Here is a 17,327-nt window from a genome sequence, read left to right on the forward strand (position 1 = left end):
ATGTTAGCTCAATAAAATACATACTAGATCTTTGACTCTTTGACTGTGTATTACATTCTTATCTCCTTAGTTTCACTCACATTGTTTTCTCCTGAATAAAACTCTTTTCTCACTGAAATGTGTCTCCTAGACTCTGCCCATATCCTTTTCAAAAGCCAGTTTCAAACAATACCTGTTTCATTAAGACATCCTTCTAAAATTCCTAAATGGACTTGAACTTTCTCTTCTCTCAAACTCTCTTTTGTACTTATCAATTTTTGCCTTATACAATAGCCACTTCATTGTCCTATTATCAACACAGTTTTGGATCCTTGAGGACGAGGACTATCTCTTCTTTAACTTATTTTGCACATTTATAAAAGAAATTCTTATGTTTATTGAGCACTTAGTCTATTCCTGGTATTTTATAAGAAAGGGATATAGAATTAATAATATTCATTGACTTACACAAGGTGTCCATTATATTTTAACCTTCACAATCAAACTATGATCTAACCCATGTTATACTAATTTCATAAGTGAAATAGCAACGATTAGAGCGATTACTGTTGTTTCTCAGAAGGTAAGAGGCAGAGTTAAGTTTAATCTGTTGAAAACAAAATCCATTTCGTTCAGTTGTACAACCTTAACTCTATGTATTTATAAAGATAGATTTAAGATCAATATATATGGACACACTATTTACATATGTGACAAACTCCACTAAAGTAACAGGCTCAACAAGTGAAGACTTTGCTGTCCAGTATCTTGGTGACTGTATACTTGACATCTTTATTCCTCAAACTGTAGATCAGGGGATTCAACATAGGGATCACCACTGTGTAAAATACAGAGGCCACTTTAACTGTGTGCCTGGAGTTTTTGGAGTTGGGCACACAGTAGAGAAAGAGGATGGTGCCATGGAAGATGGTGATGGCGGTCAGGTGGGAGGCACAGGTGGAGAAGGCTTTGCGGTACCCACTGTAACGCATCTTGAGGATGGTTACAACGATGAACACATAAGATGTGAGAATGATGAGTAGTGTGCTGACTTCATTAAAGGTGGCAAAAAAGAAAAGCAGCCACTGGTTGAGGGAAGTATTAGAGCAAGAGAGTGATATCAGGGAAGATAACTCACAGAAGAAGTGATTGATTGTGTTGAAACCATGAAAAGATAACTTTAAAGCAGAACACGTCAGTATCACAGAACATGTGATTCCCCAGGCATAGGATCCCACAACCAGCACCACGCAGAGTTTCTGGGACATGGCAACTGTGTAGACCAGAGGGTTGCAAATGGCCACGAAGCGGTCATAGGCCATCACAGCTAATAAAAAGGACTCAGTGACCACAAAGGTACAGAAGAAAAAGAATTGTACTACACAGTCTAAAAATGAAATGGTTCTGTCTTTGACAACGAGGCTCACCAACATCTTGGGAGCAATGATGGAGGAATAGCAGAAATCCACAAAGGAGAGGTGGCTGAGGAAAAAGTACATGGGGGTGTGCAGTTTGGGATTGATTTTGATGATCGCAATCAACCCAATATTCCCTACCACAGTCACACTGTAGATGGCCAGAAAAACCAGGAAGAGTGGGACTTGCAGTTCTGGGTAATCTGAGAAGCCCAAGAGGGTAAACGTGGTCCCACTTGTATTTCTATCTGCCAGTAACATCGTTTCTGTTTCTCAGAATCTGAAAGTTAGTTCTGAAAACAAAAATGTTAAGGAGAGTAAGAAAATAAGAAACGTGGTTGAGTACCTTGACGGATCCTGAAGGATGAAGCAAAATATCTCTTTTAGAATCTATGAGTTTATTGTTCAAGATTTACTAAATATCTAAAATGTAAAATATATTTAATGTGTTTTAATTTCTTTAGAAAAATATAATTATTGAGTCAAATATTAAGTTACTAACTATAATTTTTAACATTTATAAGTATAGGAAAAAGAGATTAGATATCTGTGATTACTCTAAATCAAATATTTCAGGCCTCCTGAGCATTATAAATTTATAAAACATAATCCTAGCATAATATGATGCTCTCTTGTAGTTACTGATTACAAGATTATGTACACCTTGTAATCAGTAATACGAATCAAAATTTTATAAACAAATTAGTTTTCACACCCTATGTTTATACGATGGCATTAACTATCAATAGCCCTAACACTTAATATTTGTGCCTTTATTGTTAATTCCATATAGCACTTTAATCTTTGTCTGACCCAGAAAATCTGACTTCAAAATACAACTTAACTAATTGTTTCAGAGAATATGCTCCTCAACTCAGGCTGTGCTAATTATCGATCTTTCCTCATTGCTTGAGAAATAATAAAATTTGAACAGGTAATACAGATAACCTAGTTCATTCTTTATTGTAGAGGTGACAAAGTAGAAGCTAGTGAAACTTTGAATTTCCTATAGATAGCATATGAAGACCAATCTACCCATCTATGACTAGAGTTCCAATCCTCAGACTCCTAGCCATGTATGCTCTACCCACACCAAACTGTTCCATTATCTAGGTCTAGATCCTAACATATTCCCTTTATTAATAACCGTACTTTCGATTAGTAAGCAAACTAGAGACTCATAGTCCAATGACAGTTACTGCCACAAAGATATATTAGAAAGTAGCAAGATAAAACACATGAGAAAGGGGTTTGGGGAAATCTTCTCACCCAGAACTAACTATTGTAAGAGTCTGACTTGCAAACTTCCGTTTTCTTCAAGGTCCTCCCTGTCTCCATCTCTACTTCTCTTCTCTCCCTTCAGGATACATTGTATATTCATTGTGTCCAACTATTACCTATGAAGGAGGACTAAAATCTTGAGGCAGTACTGCAACATGAAGATAGTTCATGAGAAAACAGAAACCAGTAGTAGGAAAGAATCATTATATTGCTCTAATTACTGTCCAACACCTCTCAGATCCCATTATATCTGTAATGTCTTTCTCTATTATAATAGACATTATCATTATTCACATAATCCAAGAAAGCTTTTAGACAGTCCATCAAAAAAGATGTTAGGTTACATGCAAGACCAAGACATTCAAGGGCCCTCTCTTCCTACACTCATGAGTTTGTGTATTAATGACATCTCAAAAGACAATCATCCATCACAAACCAAGATACTCTAATTAGGATATTTTTTTCTGTTTTCTTTCATTTTTGTTTTGTTTTGTTTTGTTTTTTGAGACAGAGTCTCGCTCTATTGCCCATGCTGAAGTACAGTGGCATGATCTTGGCTCACTATAACCTCTGCCTCCTGGGTTCAAGTGGTTCTCCTGCCTCAGCCTCCTGAGTAGCTGAGATTACATGTGTGAGCCACCACTCCTGGCCAGAACATTTTTTCTTAATACTGGGTTTTATTTATCTAAGACATTTAAATATTTATTTTAAATTAATGTTACATTTTATATAATGGCCTTTATGCTCCAAATGAAACTATTAAGTAGCTAATAAAAGTTTCCATATTTGAATCCAGGAAATAGGACAGATGAAACCTTCTTACCTATAATTTCTTTCCATTCAAATTTAACTATTATTTTTGCTTTTAGGACTGACATGTGTTTCCTGTTATATAATCTTAATTACAGCGGTGACTTCTATTTTTTTTTTCACTAGAGAGTCTATGTTCATTTCAGTTTACTTAAATATTGTCTATTCTACGTTGACTTTTCCTCCAAAACTTAACAGAAGCAAGGCAATACACATTCCCAATATTTTCAAGCCTCTTCTATTTCCCCATCCCAGGTACCAGTTTTTCACGGGACTGTGGTTCAGGAGTCAGACCTTCCGAAAAAACCTTTGCAGAAAGAGAGCATTTTCTGTTCTTCTCACATTCACACATATTTTTCAAGACCTGTTGAGTTCTAAGGGTGCATTTTCCTCCTCCTAAGTTGTTATATAGATTGAAATTAATATCGATCTGTTTTAGAATCCTAAAGCAAACCTGCTGATGGCAAAGGTAGCATGTTTCCAGGCTGAGAATGACACAGGCATTCTTATATCTAAGATATAAGATATCTTATATCTACAGTTACAACCTAGGAGACATGAACCCTAGAGACTACCTATTGCCTCAGTCTCCTGAGGTCACAAAAAAGACAATTTAAATTAATCACCATCTTCTGATGTAATTCTGATATACTAGAAAACCTGCAGACAACTATAATAGCATCAGGAGCACCTCATATAAAACAATTTATGTTTGAAAGTCATCTTCCTTGGCCCTCTGATCACTTCCAGATATTTCTGCAATTATAAGAACGTGTGTAATTTTAAGATCATTAGTATCCGATGCTGATTCACTGACTACTATTTGCCAGGCATAATTCTCTTCCTCCACACCACACACTGGGACCATATTGAAAAATATGAAGATCTAGCTTTCAGGTCATCCTGACTTATTTAGAATTAAAGCAGAAATATTACAAAGTAAATATTCAATTGGATGATATTGTCATCCCTGTTGAATCTCTGTCCTATTCATTACTCCTTTTCCCTGCTGTCTTCTCCAGCTATTCTGACCTTCTGTAATTTGTTCAAAAAATAGCACACTCCTTCCTTTAGACTATTCTACTGGAGTTTTCTCTGCCTGGAATTCCCTTACTTTTTTGCTCAAATGTAAAATTTTTGGTTAAACCTTCTGTGAATACACTATTATAATTTAAGAGTCCCCTCACTACCCAAATTTATTGTTTAAAATACTTAACATGGTTAAAACATATTTTTAATCATTACGTATTTTTTTATATTATGGTACGTCCTCACTTAACATCATCAGTGGGATTTTGGAAATTGTGACTTTAAGTAAAATAATATATAATAAAACTATTTTTCTCAACAATGTTACAACAAAATAATGTGGAATAAAATGACATTATTTGAGGATCAACTGTAGGTTGTTTTGTTTAAAGTCACACTTTCCCAGAACTTACTGATAATGTTAAGTGAAACATGACTACATATTCTTGTTTGTTCCTCCTAGAAAAATGTTCCAGGAAAGCAGGGATTTTTCATTTTTTCATTTTTTTTACTGACATGTTCCATGCTCTTAGATCACTAACTGATCTAATACAAAGTATATGTACCAGGAATATTTCTTAAATGATTAATATGACCTTCTATATAACTGGAAATAGAGTCAATCCTACAAGAACTATGGGAAATTAGAGAACAGAGACATTGTACACACACACGCACATGTGCACGTGCACACACACACACAAACTGAATGTTTTCAGAAAACACAATTTTTTAATGTAAACGTATACTATTGTAATATTTTAATGGAGTGAAGGATGTGCCACCCCAAAATATTCCAGATTTGTATATTGATTATTCTGAGTAAAAAACGTTGAGAAAAATGTAGTTTTAGAAAAGATGAACTGATCTGTCCCTTCCTGCATACAGCAAGTGCTGAAGGTTCTTCTGGGATAGGCACCTTCTCCATTCCAGGGCTACAAAGTGGCTCTTATCACAAGAGACTTGAAATTAGAGACTGCAAGTGACCTGAATAAACATACTTAATGAGAAACCCTTATCTTCCACCTGGTTTACAGCGTCCTCATCTATCGCTTAGTGACTCCCCTGGAAAATTTCACTGTTCTAGCCATATTTTCTTTGTCCTGTAATTCTTCTAAAATTTATTGTTCTTTGTCTACAAAGTGTGAAAGCATCTTGCTTTGGCCACTTCTTCAGACATCACTGTCTTGTGAAGATCGATCTCCATGTATATGTGAAACTAATCAAATTAGTGTGCCTTAAAAAATGTATTTTAAGTTCAAGGGTACATGTGCAGGTTTGTTGCAAAGGTAAACTTGCTTCATGGTGGGTTGTTGTACAGATTATTTCATCACCCAGGCATTAAGCCTAGTACCCATTACTTGTTTTTCCTGATCATCTCTTTCTGCTCACCCTGCACCCTCTGAAGGGTCACAGTGTGTTGTTCTCCTCTGTGTGTTCATGTGTTCTCACCATTTTGCTCTCACTTATAAGTGAGAGCATGTGGCATTTGGTTTTCTGTTTCTGTGTTAGTTTGCTAAGGATAATGGCCTCCAGCTCCATCCATGTCCCTGCAAAGTACATGATATCGTTTGTTTTTTATAGCTGCATAGTATTCCATGGTGTATGTGTACTGCATTTTGTTTTTCCAGTCTATCTTTGATGTATATTTAGGATGATTCCATGTCCATGCTATTGTTAATAGTGCTGCAATGAATATACATATGCATGTGTCTTTGTTATAGAATGATTTATAATCCTTTGGGCATATACCCAGTAATGAGATTCCTGGGTTGACTGAAATTTTTGTCTTTAGTTCTTTGAGGAATTGCCAGCCTGACTTCCACATGGCTGAACTAATTTACACTCCCACCAAGAGTGTATATCTTTCCATTTTCTCCACAACCTCACCAGCATCTCTTATTGTTTGACTTTTTGTTTGTTTGTTTGTTTTCTGATGTAAAACTTCTTTTTTATTATTATACTTTAAGTTCTAGAGTACATGTGAAGATCTTGCAGGATTGTTGCATAGGTACACATATGCCATGGTAGTTTGCTCCATCCCCCATCACCTACATCCAGCATTTCTCCCAATGTTATCCCTCCCCAACCTCCCCACCCCCATCTATCCTTCCCCTAGCCCCCCACCATCCAACAGACCCTATTGTGTGATGTTTCCCTCCCTGTGTCCATGTGTTCTCTTTGTTCAACAACCACCTATGAGTGAGAAGGTGTGGTGTTTGGTTTTCTGTTCTTGTGTCAGTTTGCTGAGAATGATGGTTTCCAGGTTCATCTATGTCCCTACAAAGGACATAAACTCATCCTTTGTTATGGCTGCATAGTATTCCATTGTGTATATGTGCCACCTTTTCTTTATCCAGTTTATCATTGATGGGCATTTGGGTTTGTTCCAGATCTTTGCTATTGTAAACAGTGCTGCAGTGAACATACGTGTGCCTGTGTCTTTATAATAGAACGATTTATAATCCTTTGGGTATATGCCCAGTATAATAGAACAATTTATAATCCTTTGGGTATATATCTTTGGGGATAATCCTTTGGGTATATGCCTTTGGGATTGCTGGGTCAAATGGTATTTCTATTTCTAGATCCTTGAGGAATCACCACACTCTCTTCCACAATGGTTGAACTAATTTACACTCCCACCAACAGTGTAAGGGTGTTCCTATTTCTCCACATCCTCTCCAGCATCTGTTGTTTCCAGATTTTTTAATGATCACCATTCTAACTAGCGCAAGTTGGTATCTCAATGTGGTCTTGATTTGCCTTTTTCTAATGACCAGTGATGATGAGCATTTTTTCATTTTTTTGTTGTCTAGTGATGATAAGCATTTTTTTCATATGTTTGTGGGCCACATAAATATCTTCTTTTGAAAAGTGTCTGTTCATATCCTTCGCCCACTTTTGGATGAGATTTTTTTTTTCTTGTAAATCTGCTTTAGATCTTTGTAGATTCTGGATACTAGCCCTTTGTTAGATGGGTAATTTGACTTTTTAATAGTAACTATTCTGACTGCTGTTAGATAGTATCTCATTGTAGTTTTCATTTGCATTTCTCTATTCACCAGTGATCTTGAGCTTTTTAAAATTATGACTGTTTTCAATTTGGTTACTAGATGAAGAGCTCACAAAGAGCTTAGAGGGGGTTTAGGGTGATCTTTGGATCCCATAAGGAAGTTGGCTTCAGCGTGGGGCCATCCTTTACTGGTTGGAACATTGCTCACTCCTGAACTGCTGCATCTCAGATCTTGAACCTCTGACAAAAGGCCTTCATAGGTCAGATTCCTTCCTGTCAGCTTCTTGGATTTCTGCTGTGGAAGCAGATTAAGGCAAGAGTGGTAAGATTCAGAGTCTTCTTCCCTCTCTAAATTGGAATTGGCAGAAGAAAATACTTGTAAACTAGTTATTTCATTAAAAAAAAATGCCTTTTGGTGTCTTGTGAGTACTCTTCATTTTTATTTCATCCTTTTGATCTCAGAAATAATCTGTCTTCCTTCATCTTTGTCTTTTTGTGTCATTTGTCATAAGGAGAGGAAACATAAGGTACAGCACACAGGTACAGGTCAGTGTCAAAAGACTGAGGAACGGAGGCACATGATTTTAAGCAGCACTTTCTTTGTCCTAACATGCCAACCTCTCACGGTTTTTGCCATCTCAACCTTGTTCCCTGGATTTGTGCTGGGAAATTCCCATCCCAGTGTTGCCTGCCCAGTGTCACAGATTATCAGATCAATGATGGAAGATGTCTCACATTCAGTGAGAGACGAGAAATCTGAGTGAATTTTTGGATCATGGAGGCTACATTTTCTGTGCTCACTCCAGACAGACCCCTTGCATCCCTAGCAAAGGTTTATTTTAATCCTAGAAAGTTATCTTCTGTGGTCTTTCCACAAAAGCCTTGTTGAATTAAGTCCTATTTGACTATATATACCAGTGAAGATACTAATTATTAATTGAAAGAAGACAGATCCTTTGAATTAGAGAGACTATATATAGAGAGAGAGAGAGAAAGAGAGAGACAGAAAGAGAGAGACAGAGACAGTGTCTTGCTCTGTCACCCAGGCTGGAGTACAGTACACAATCTCAGCTCGCTACAACCTCTGCCTCCCAGGTTCAAGCAATTCTCCTGCCTCAGCCTTCCCATTAGCTGGAACTACAGGGATGTATACCACTATGCCCATCTAACTTTTGTATTTTTAGTAGAGACAGAGTTTCACCAAGTTGGCCAGACTGGTCTCAAACTCCTGACCACAAGTGTTCTGCCTGCCTCAGCCTTCCAAAGTGCAAGGACTACAGGCCACCATGCCCAGCCCAAGACTTCTATGTTAAAAAAAAAAAAAAATTAGAGAGCACTCATTCTAAACAATCAGCCTAGTGGTATTTATGGGAAGATCAGATAAAATTGAGAACTCAGAAAAGTATTATGGCTAGCGGTAAGATTTTTCTTAACAAAATTGAAGAACTAAAAGTAGACATAGAGCAAAAGTTGAAATCCAGGCTCACTCTAAGTCCTCCTGCTCCACCCACTTACATACCACTTGATTCCCTGCTCTGTCCCTGAACAATCAGAAAATCTATTGGATCTCTTAGCTTCTGATTTGAACACCTGGAAGTGGCATTTTTATCCAATATTCCTGCAGGATACTCTGGTGAGCCTTCAGTGCCTCCAGGGTGTGGTGATGCTGAAGTATGACGGAGGCCAAACTATCAACTTCTGATTAGAGTATCTTCATTTTATGGCTTTTGTTTTAGGTTCAGGAGTACAAATGCAAGTTTGTTATATACGTAAATTGGTGTCATGGGGATTTGGTATACATATTATTTAATCACTCAGGTAATAAGTGTAATACCTGATAGTCTGTCACTTTTTGATTGGAGTGTTTTTAATGTTCAAACCAAACACCCATGCCAAAACTGCACCTAACAAAATCATCATCATATTCTTAATATCATTAAATACTCAATGCATGTTTAAATTATCCCAATTGCCTTAAAGACATATTTTTTCCAGTTATTTTGAATCAAAATTAGAATGAATTTTTTTAATAATGTGTTTTCAGAGTAATGATACCCTAAAAACCATTAATGATAACCACTGATTTCTCATATATTTTATTTTTTAGTATCTAGATATAAACATACATTAGGCTTTTAAATCAATTGCCTCAATATTCATTTTTACGTTAAAATGTTCTAACAATAAACCGGTGGCAGCCATTTTAAATTGCTTCCTATGTGTCTTAGAGACAATCTGATTAACTGTTCATGGTATTCTAGCTTCCTGGAACATTGAACAGCCCAAGGCTCATCTTACGTATTTTCTGTCCTAGACTTCAAATTAGCCATTTCTCTAAGAAACACTAGCTCTGTTTAGAGGGAAAAGGTTTCTTTTCAGAGAAAATTTGAGGAATAAGAATGTTCACAACAACCAGGTTATAGGTTTTAGTGGTAATTAGGAGAAAAATTTTATTTCAAAGCAAATTTCTATTTCAAATTAAGATTAAGGGATTTTTATTTACCTTTTCAAACTTTAGAACTGTAACTATTTTCTCATATGCTGGCAAATTTTGTTTTAATAACATTTAAATAATTCCTCATCTTTATTATCTACTAAGTTTGCTTCTACCCCTTCCTATTGCTTTCTGTTTTGCCTTTCTTTCTTCTTTCACATATGTTATCATACTATAAAATTTTTCAGAATCTTGTCAAACAAGTAAATACAATGAGGAAATTGACGTAAATCATAACGAAGTCACAAACAAAGCCTCATAGTGCATATAATTCAATACAGAATAAGAAATGTGGTTTGAGTACATATGGAAAGTGTGAAATAAAACGCAGTTCAGCAAAACCAAAAACGCATGAAAAGAACATGAACAGAGATTAAAATTCCTTTTATAAGTGTCAGTAAGCATCTCTTTCTTAATGAATTTTAGAGTTAGTGTGAAGATAAGACATAAAGTAAGAGAAGACAGTTAATTCAGAAATGCTGTGATTCAAAATAATGCTTCTAAACGATCATGCACACGTTTATATATATAATATATGTATGTATATAGCAAAGATAGAGAGAAAGAGAGAGAACTACTAATTATGTTTCAGGGATTATTCTAAGCTCCATGTGATTCCAGCTTCTTTAATTAAATTTTCCTAGAATCCTATGAAATTATTATTTTCTTCATCTATCAGGTAACATAGTATCCAAAGTTCCAACAATACTGAAAACTAAAACAACAGCAACAAAATAATAAAGAATAAAACAAAATAAACCAAAAAGTCAAAAATGATAAATATATACACATTTTATATATATACGGAATATATGTGTGGAAAATATATATTATCTACTAGCATATATGTGAAATACATATATATTATCTACATATTCCATATATATATGGAATTCTACAAACTTCAATGATGGTATAATCACCAATATAGAATAATGAAAATTTTATTTTGAAAAGAATCATAGTTTACATAATGTAAACTGAAATAAAGCGTAACCCTGGTAAGTTCTTCATTAGAAGACTTGTAATGGCTTTAGAGAAAACTAAACGTTTCTATCTTAACAATACTGTTCCTCATATTCATTTAAAACATTCCATATTTATTTTTAAAAAGTTGGTGGCAATTTTTGAAATGCGTTCAATCCTACTCCTTAAAGTTTAAGAAGCACAAAATGAATCAAAAAAGGCTTCAAACATCGCATGTTCTCACTCATAGATGGGTGTTGAACAATGGGAACACATGGACACAGGGAGGGGAGCACTATACCCTGGGGTCTGTTGGGGGGGAGTGGGGGGGACAGCGGGGGTTGGGGAGTTGGGGGGAGATGGCATGGGGAGAAATGCCAGATATGGGTGAAGGGGAGGAAGGCAGCAAATCACACTGCCACGTGTGCACCTATGCAACAACCTTGCATGTTTTTCACATGTACCCCAAAACCTAAAATGCAATAAAAAATTAAAATTAAAATTAAAAAAAGGCTTGCTCATAACTACTGAGCTGCTTCTTCTCTTTACTCCAACACTGCATCCCTTCTGTGAACCCCCTACCTGCCACTAATTGGGAATCCTGAATCTGCTAATAAAGTCTTCCCTAGGAGTGAATTTTGGAGCCCATCACTTTTCTGAGAGCTGCTTTCACATCCTTATTCCTCAGGCTATATAGATCAGGGGGTTCAGCATGGGAATCACAACCGTGTAGAACACGGTGGCCACTTTGTCAGCATCTCCACTGGTGCCTGAGCTGGGTTGGCAATAAACAGAAAGGAGTGTTCCATGGAAGACGGTGATGGCTGTGAGGTGGGAGGCACAGGTGGAGAAGGCTTTGCACCTGCCCTCTACAGAGCTCATCTTCAGGATGGTGGTGAGAATTAGCAGGTAGGAGGTGAGAATGATCACGATGGTAACACTCTCATTGAAAGTGGCCACCATGAACAGCAGCACCTCATTCACAGTGACATCAGAGCAAGCAAGACTTAAGAGAGGGGGTAGATCACAGAAGAAGTGGTTAATCACATTGGATCTATAGATGGGGATCCTAAGAGCTAAGCACAAGTGAATCAGAGAACACACCATCCCACAGAAGTAGCAGAAAGATACCAGCTCTACACACAGCTTCTGAGACATGGTGACCATATACAGCAGGGGATTACAGATGGCCACAAAGCGATCATAGGCCATCACGGCCAGCAGGAAGACCTCAGTGACCACACAAGTGCAAAACAAGTAGAATTGTACCATGCACCCCAGGAAGGAGATGGCTTTGTCCTTGTTAAATATACTAGCCAACACCTTTGGCACAATTATTGAGGAGTAGCAGAAATCCACAAAGGACAAGTGACTGAGGAAAAAGTACATGGGGGTGTGGAGCCGAGAGCTGACCTGAATCAATGCGATCATGCCCAGGTTGGCTAACACCGTGACTCCATAGATGAGAAGGAACAGCAGGAAGAGGCAGACTCTGAACTCCAGGGCGTCTGATAGTCCAAGGAGAATGAACTCAGCCACAGTGGTGCAGTTTTCCTTGTCCATGTCTCCAATTTATATGAGAGTGGAGGAAAAACTAAACTTAAAAATTATTCTCTATTATGTAGTCTAAAATTTAGTTTTGGCTCTATCCTGTAAAAAGTTATCAGAAAAAGTAGAATAGTTAATTTTATCAGCAAAGAACTTTTTTTATCAGAAAAACTTTTGTGAAATTTTAAAAAGTTCTGTCATCGTATAATACAAGTGCATAAAATGTACACTTTAATTTGAAGATCAAACAAAAATATTAGTATTTATATTAATTTGTATAGTTCCTTTAATTACTCTTTCACAACTGAGAGCTCTGCACTGAATAATAGGAATGAGGTCAAGTTATTATTTAATTAGTCTCCTTACTCTTTCAAATTCAAATTCAAATTCAGTATTTAGCCAACTCCAAATATTGAGATCCTAGAAAATAATATTTAGAATATATGATACCTCTCTTTGAATTTTTCACTACAGTGGTGAGAAATACACTTATTTAAGATATTAACAGTCAAGTGTTCATATTTTATTAATATATTTTAGATGAAGAAACTTATTTTATAATCTGTATTAGTATTTTCTCTATAAAATTAGCATCGTGATTTGGTTAATTACACTCTTCAGTGTCAGCCATGGTTCAGGGAATTGGTACTCTTAAGGACAACCTACTGTAACTATGACTCTTCAGTCTTTAAAATTTTTTTTTTTTTCTTTTGAGACAGCGTTTCGCTCTTGTTACCCAGGCTGGAGTGCAATGGAGCAATCTCGGCTCACCGCAACCTCTGCCTCCTGGGTTCAGGCAATTCTCCTGCCTCAGCCTCCTGAGTAGCTGGGATTACAGGCACGCGCCACCGTGCCCAGCTAATTTTTTGTATTTTTAGTAGAGACGGCGTTTCACCATGTTGACCGGGATGGTCTCAATCTCTTGACCTCGTGATCCACCCGCCTCGGCCTCCCAAAGTGCTGGGATTACAGGCAGTCTTTAAAAATTTATATGCTGGCCGGGCACGGTGGCTCACGCCTATAATCCCAGCACTTTGGGAGGCCGAGGCAGGTGGATCACGAGGTCAAGAGATAGAGACCATCCTGGTCAACATGGTGAAACCCCGTCTCTACTAAAAATATAAAAAATTAGCTGAGCATGGTGGCGTGTGCCTGTAGTCCCAGCTACTCAGGAGGCTGAGGCAGGAGAATTGCCTGAACCCAGGAGGCGGAGGTTGCGGTGAGCCGAGATCACGCCATTGCACTCCAGCCTGGGTAACAAGAGCAAAACTCCGTCTCAAAAAAAAAAAAAAAAAATTATATGCTAAATGAATTTACTGCTTTCAATCTATTTGAAGACCTGATCGAAGATGTGCACAGGAAATTATTAAGAAAAATTCCCACCGCCACATTGCAGTATTATTTGTAATACTAAAACTTAGAAATAAAGTATCAAATAACAGAAAGATGATCACAATTGTAGTATATATAATGAAAAAGCATGCAGTTACATAAAGGATAATTTTAAATCATTTCAACGATGTCAGTACATGACTGTGAAAAGGGATAAAATAGTTTAAAAAACAGCCAGAGTGTAGAGAAAAAATATTGCATATATTACAATAATGTATAAATATATGCATTTGTTCCATATAGACAAACAAGTTGAATCATATCCTTACAACAGCCAATAACATAAATATTTCTTTAAGAAAATCTATTAACTTGTCCGACTTATCCCAAAACATCATTACTATGGAGTGAAATGGAGAAAGAGGGTGAAATTTTTAAAATTAGGGGCACACACTTTTCAGACCTTTGACACATAGCAAGTGTAAAGTGCGAGTGAGAATCCTCTCATTCTTTCATCTCCTGACCCTTGACAGATTCATACATCATTGTAGAGGCACCAATCAAGCACTCCAGGAAGAAAAAATTCTGGACTAGAGACCAACCCAACCAGCTATTTTTCCCATTCTTCAACTGATTTCAAAGATGGACAGCATGCATATTACTAAATGACAGACTGAAAATTTTAAAAACTGTTCTGATGACATTTTCTCTCTTAAAACGACCAGGAGAAGTGAGTTACATATCTTTCCCTGAGTTCAAACTAGTACATACTTTGAAAGCCCTTTCCTATTTTAAAATCTAAAGAAAATAATCAAGCTGTTAATTGCACATAGAGCAGTGATTGTTTGTCAAGAGTGAGTTTGATTCCAATGACATATTTGTCAATGTCTGGAGACATTTTTGGTTGTTACAAGAGAAAGGCAGTGCTATTGATATATAGTGGGGATGCTGCTGAACACTCTACGATGCCCTCTACAAAGCACGTGAGGGTCCCTGCCTGCAGCACACACAACAAAACGTTGTCTGGACCAACATTTCAATGGTGCCTTCATTGAGAAACCTGTCATAGAGGGGCGTTTCAACATGCTTTTCAATAAGACAAAGCAATTCCTCTTCTTTCTGCTTCAGAGGTGGTTCTCATGTCCATGTCCCTCTATGAACAGTCCTATTCCTGTTATCTCTTGCTGCCACCCTCAGCATCAAGACAACTTTGGAGATAATCTCCATGCTGTCTCCATTAGGTTCTGCAGACAGAGTTGGCGTGATAGAGGGGAAAGAGAAAAGGCTAGAGAAAACAAGCGTTCATTCCAATTTGTTCACACTGCTTTTCATCTCACACTAATAGTTGTTTTAAGATATTTGGTACTTAAGATATTAACCAGGTTTCACTTCCCACCAAATTGTTCCTTAATACACAATGAGAAAAATATTTTCATTAAGGAGTGCTCCAAGCATAGCATTTTAAAAAATATTCTCTGATTAAGAAAAAAATAAAACACAGATTTTAAAAATTACCTAATACTATTTTCTTTCTTTAGAATTCCTCCTTCGGCAATGTATGATTATAATAAATTACCTCCATGAGGAACAAAAGTCAGGCTTCTAGCTCCCAGAAAATATCACTATGTTCATTCTCAAAAATGCAAAACGTAGTTCAACCAGCTAACCTGTTGGACAGACATCGCTTCTCCTATTTCTGAAGACACTATGATGTAAAATGCTATGTTTTACATTTTTGTGTGTGTGTGTGTGTGTGTGTGTGTGTCCCTGGGGCCCATGTTTCATAACCTTCCCAAAACAATCACTGATCTCTGTGGGATATAAACAAGATATCAAGGAAACCACGATATCTTGGGACTCCAACAATTATTGAGCACTATGGCATATAAATGGGGTGAGAAAAAATCCAATTTGGTACATATTATTGCAATCTAGCACAATTACATTCAGAGTTCATGATGAATTGAATCCCTTTTTCTAAGGAGAAATTCAAGCCAACTGCAGAAATTTGCATAAGTAACAAGGAGCCAAACGCCAATCACCAAGATAATTGGGGAAATGTCTCTAGGGCATGTCAGAGACCTTTGTGGTAGCCCCTCCCATCACAGGCTCAGAGGTTTAGGAGGGAAAAATGGCTTCATGGGCCAGGCTCAGATTCCCTCTGCTGTGTGCAGTCTAGGGACTTCGTGCCCTGAGTGCCAGTTTCTCCAGCGATGACTAAAAGGGGCCAAGGTACAACTTGGGCTGTTGCTTCACAGGGTGGAAGCCTCAAGCTTTGGAAGCATCCATGTGATGTTGAGTCTGCAGGGGCACAGAAGTCAAGAATTGAGATTTGGGAATCTCCACTTAGATTTCAGAGGATGTATGGAAATGCCTGGATGCCCAGACAGAAGTTTGCTGTAGGGGCAGTGCCCTCATGGAGAACCACTGCTAGGGTAATGGGGAAGGAAAATGTGGAGTCAGAGCCTTTATACAGAGTGCCTATGGGGCACTTCCTAGTGGCGCTATAAGAAGAGGGCAACTGTCTCCCAGACCCCAGAATGGTAGATCCACCAACAGTTTGTACTATGTTCCTGGAAAAGCCACAGACACTCAGCACCAGTCCATGAAGGCAGCCAGGAGGGGTGATATACCCTGCAAAGCCAAGGGATGGAGCTGCCCAAGACCATGGGAAAGCACCTCTTGCATCAGCATGACCTGGATGTGAGACATGGAGTCAAAGGAGATGATTTTGGAGCTTTAAGATTTGACCGCCTTGCTGGACTTTGGATGTTTCTAGGGCCTTTGTTTTGCCCAATTTATCCCATTGGGAATGGCTGTCTTTACACAATGCCTGTACCCCCATTGTATCTAGGAAATTTAACTTGCTTTTGCTTTTACAGACTCATAAGCTGAAGGGACTTGCTTTTTCTTGGATAAGACTTTGGACTGTGGACTTTTGAGTGAATGCTGAATTGAGTTAAGACTTTGAGGGACTGTTGGGAAGGCATGATTGATTTTGAAAGGTGAGGACATGAGATTTGGGAGGGGCCGGGGCAAAATGATGTGGTTTGGCTGTGTCCACACCCAAATTTCATCTTGTATTCGCACGTGTTGTGGGAGGGACCAGGTGGGAGATAATTGAATCATGGGGGCTGGTCTTTTCCATGCTGTTCTCATGATAGTGAATACGTTTCTTGAGATTTGATGGTTCTATAAGGGGAATTTCCCTGTACAAGCTCTCTTTCTGCCTGCCTCCATCTATGTAAAGTGTGACTTGCTTCTTGCTTCTCCTTGCCTTCCAACATGATTGTAAGGCCTCCCCACCATGTAGAATGGTAAGTCCATTAAAACTCTTTCATTTTTGAATTGCCCAGTCTCTGGCGCATCTTTATTAGCAGCATAAAAATGAACTAATACACATGTATAGTATACTATATACACTCACATATATAGTAGAATGAAAACTTTTGTTAAA

At 37.6% G+C, this 17,327-nt stretch overlaps 2 protein-coding genes across 2 annotated transcripts; both read right to left on the minus strand.

Annotated features, from left to right (window-relative positions):
• Positions 1-716: 716 nt before the first annotated feature.
• On the minus strand, positions 717-1,655 carry LOC105713382 (olfactory receptor 5D18). The gene has a single exon (XM_012447086.3). The coding sequence runs from the start codon at positions 1,653-1,655 to the stop codon at positions 717-719; it is 939 nt and encodes a 312-aa protein (XP_012302509.3).
• Positions 1,656-11,674: 10,019 nt separating this feature from the next.
• LOC135270192 (olfactory receptor 5L1) lies at positions 11,675-12,553 on the minus strand. The gene has a single exon (XM_064365528.1). It carries the CDS (start codon positions 12,551-12,553, stop codon positions 11,675-11,677), a length of 879 nt encoding a protein of 292 aa, XP_064221598.1.
• Positions 12,554-17,327: the final 4,774 nt, after the last annotated feature.

Source organism: Aotus nancymaae, unplaced genomic scaffold, assembly GCF_030222135.1.
Source record: "Aotus nancymaae isolate 86718 unplaced genomic scaffold, 86718_ANA_hifiasm-v0.15.2.pri h1tg000059l, whole genome shotgun sequence".
Classification (NCBI taxonomy): Eukaryota; Metazoa; Chordata; class Mammalia; order Primates; family Aotidae; genus Aotus; species Aotus nancymaae.

Excerpts from the sequence above, each read along its gene's own strand:
- LOC135270192 (XM_064365528.1), bottom strand. The coding sequence starts at position 12,553 with ATGGACAAGGAAAACTGCACCACTGTGGCTGAGTTCATTCTCCTTGGA.
- LOC105713382 (XM_012447086.3), bottom strand. The coding sequence starts at position 1,655 with ATGTTACTGGCAGATAGAAATACAAGTGGGACCACGTTTACCCTCTTG.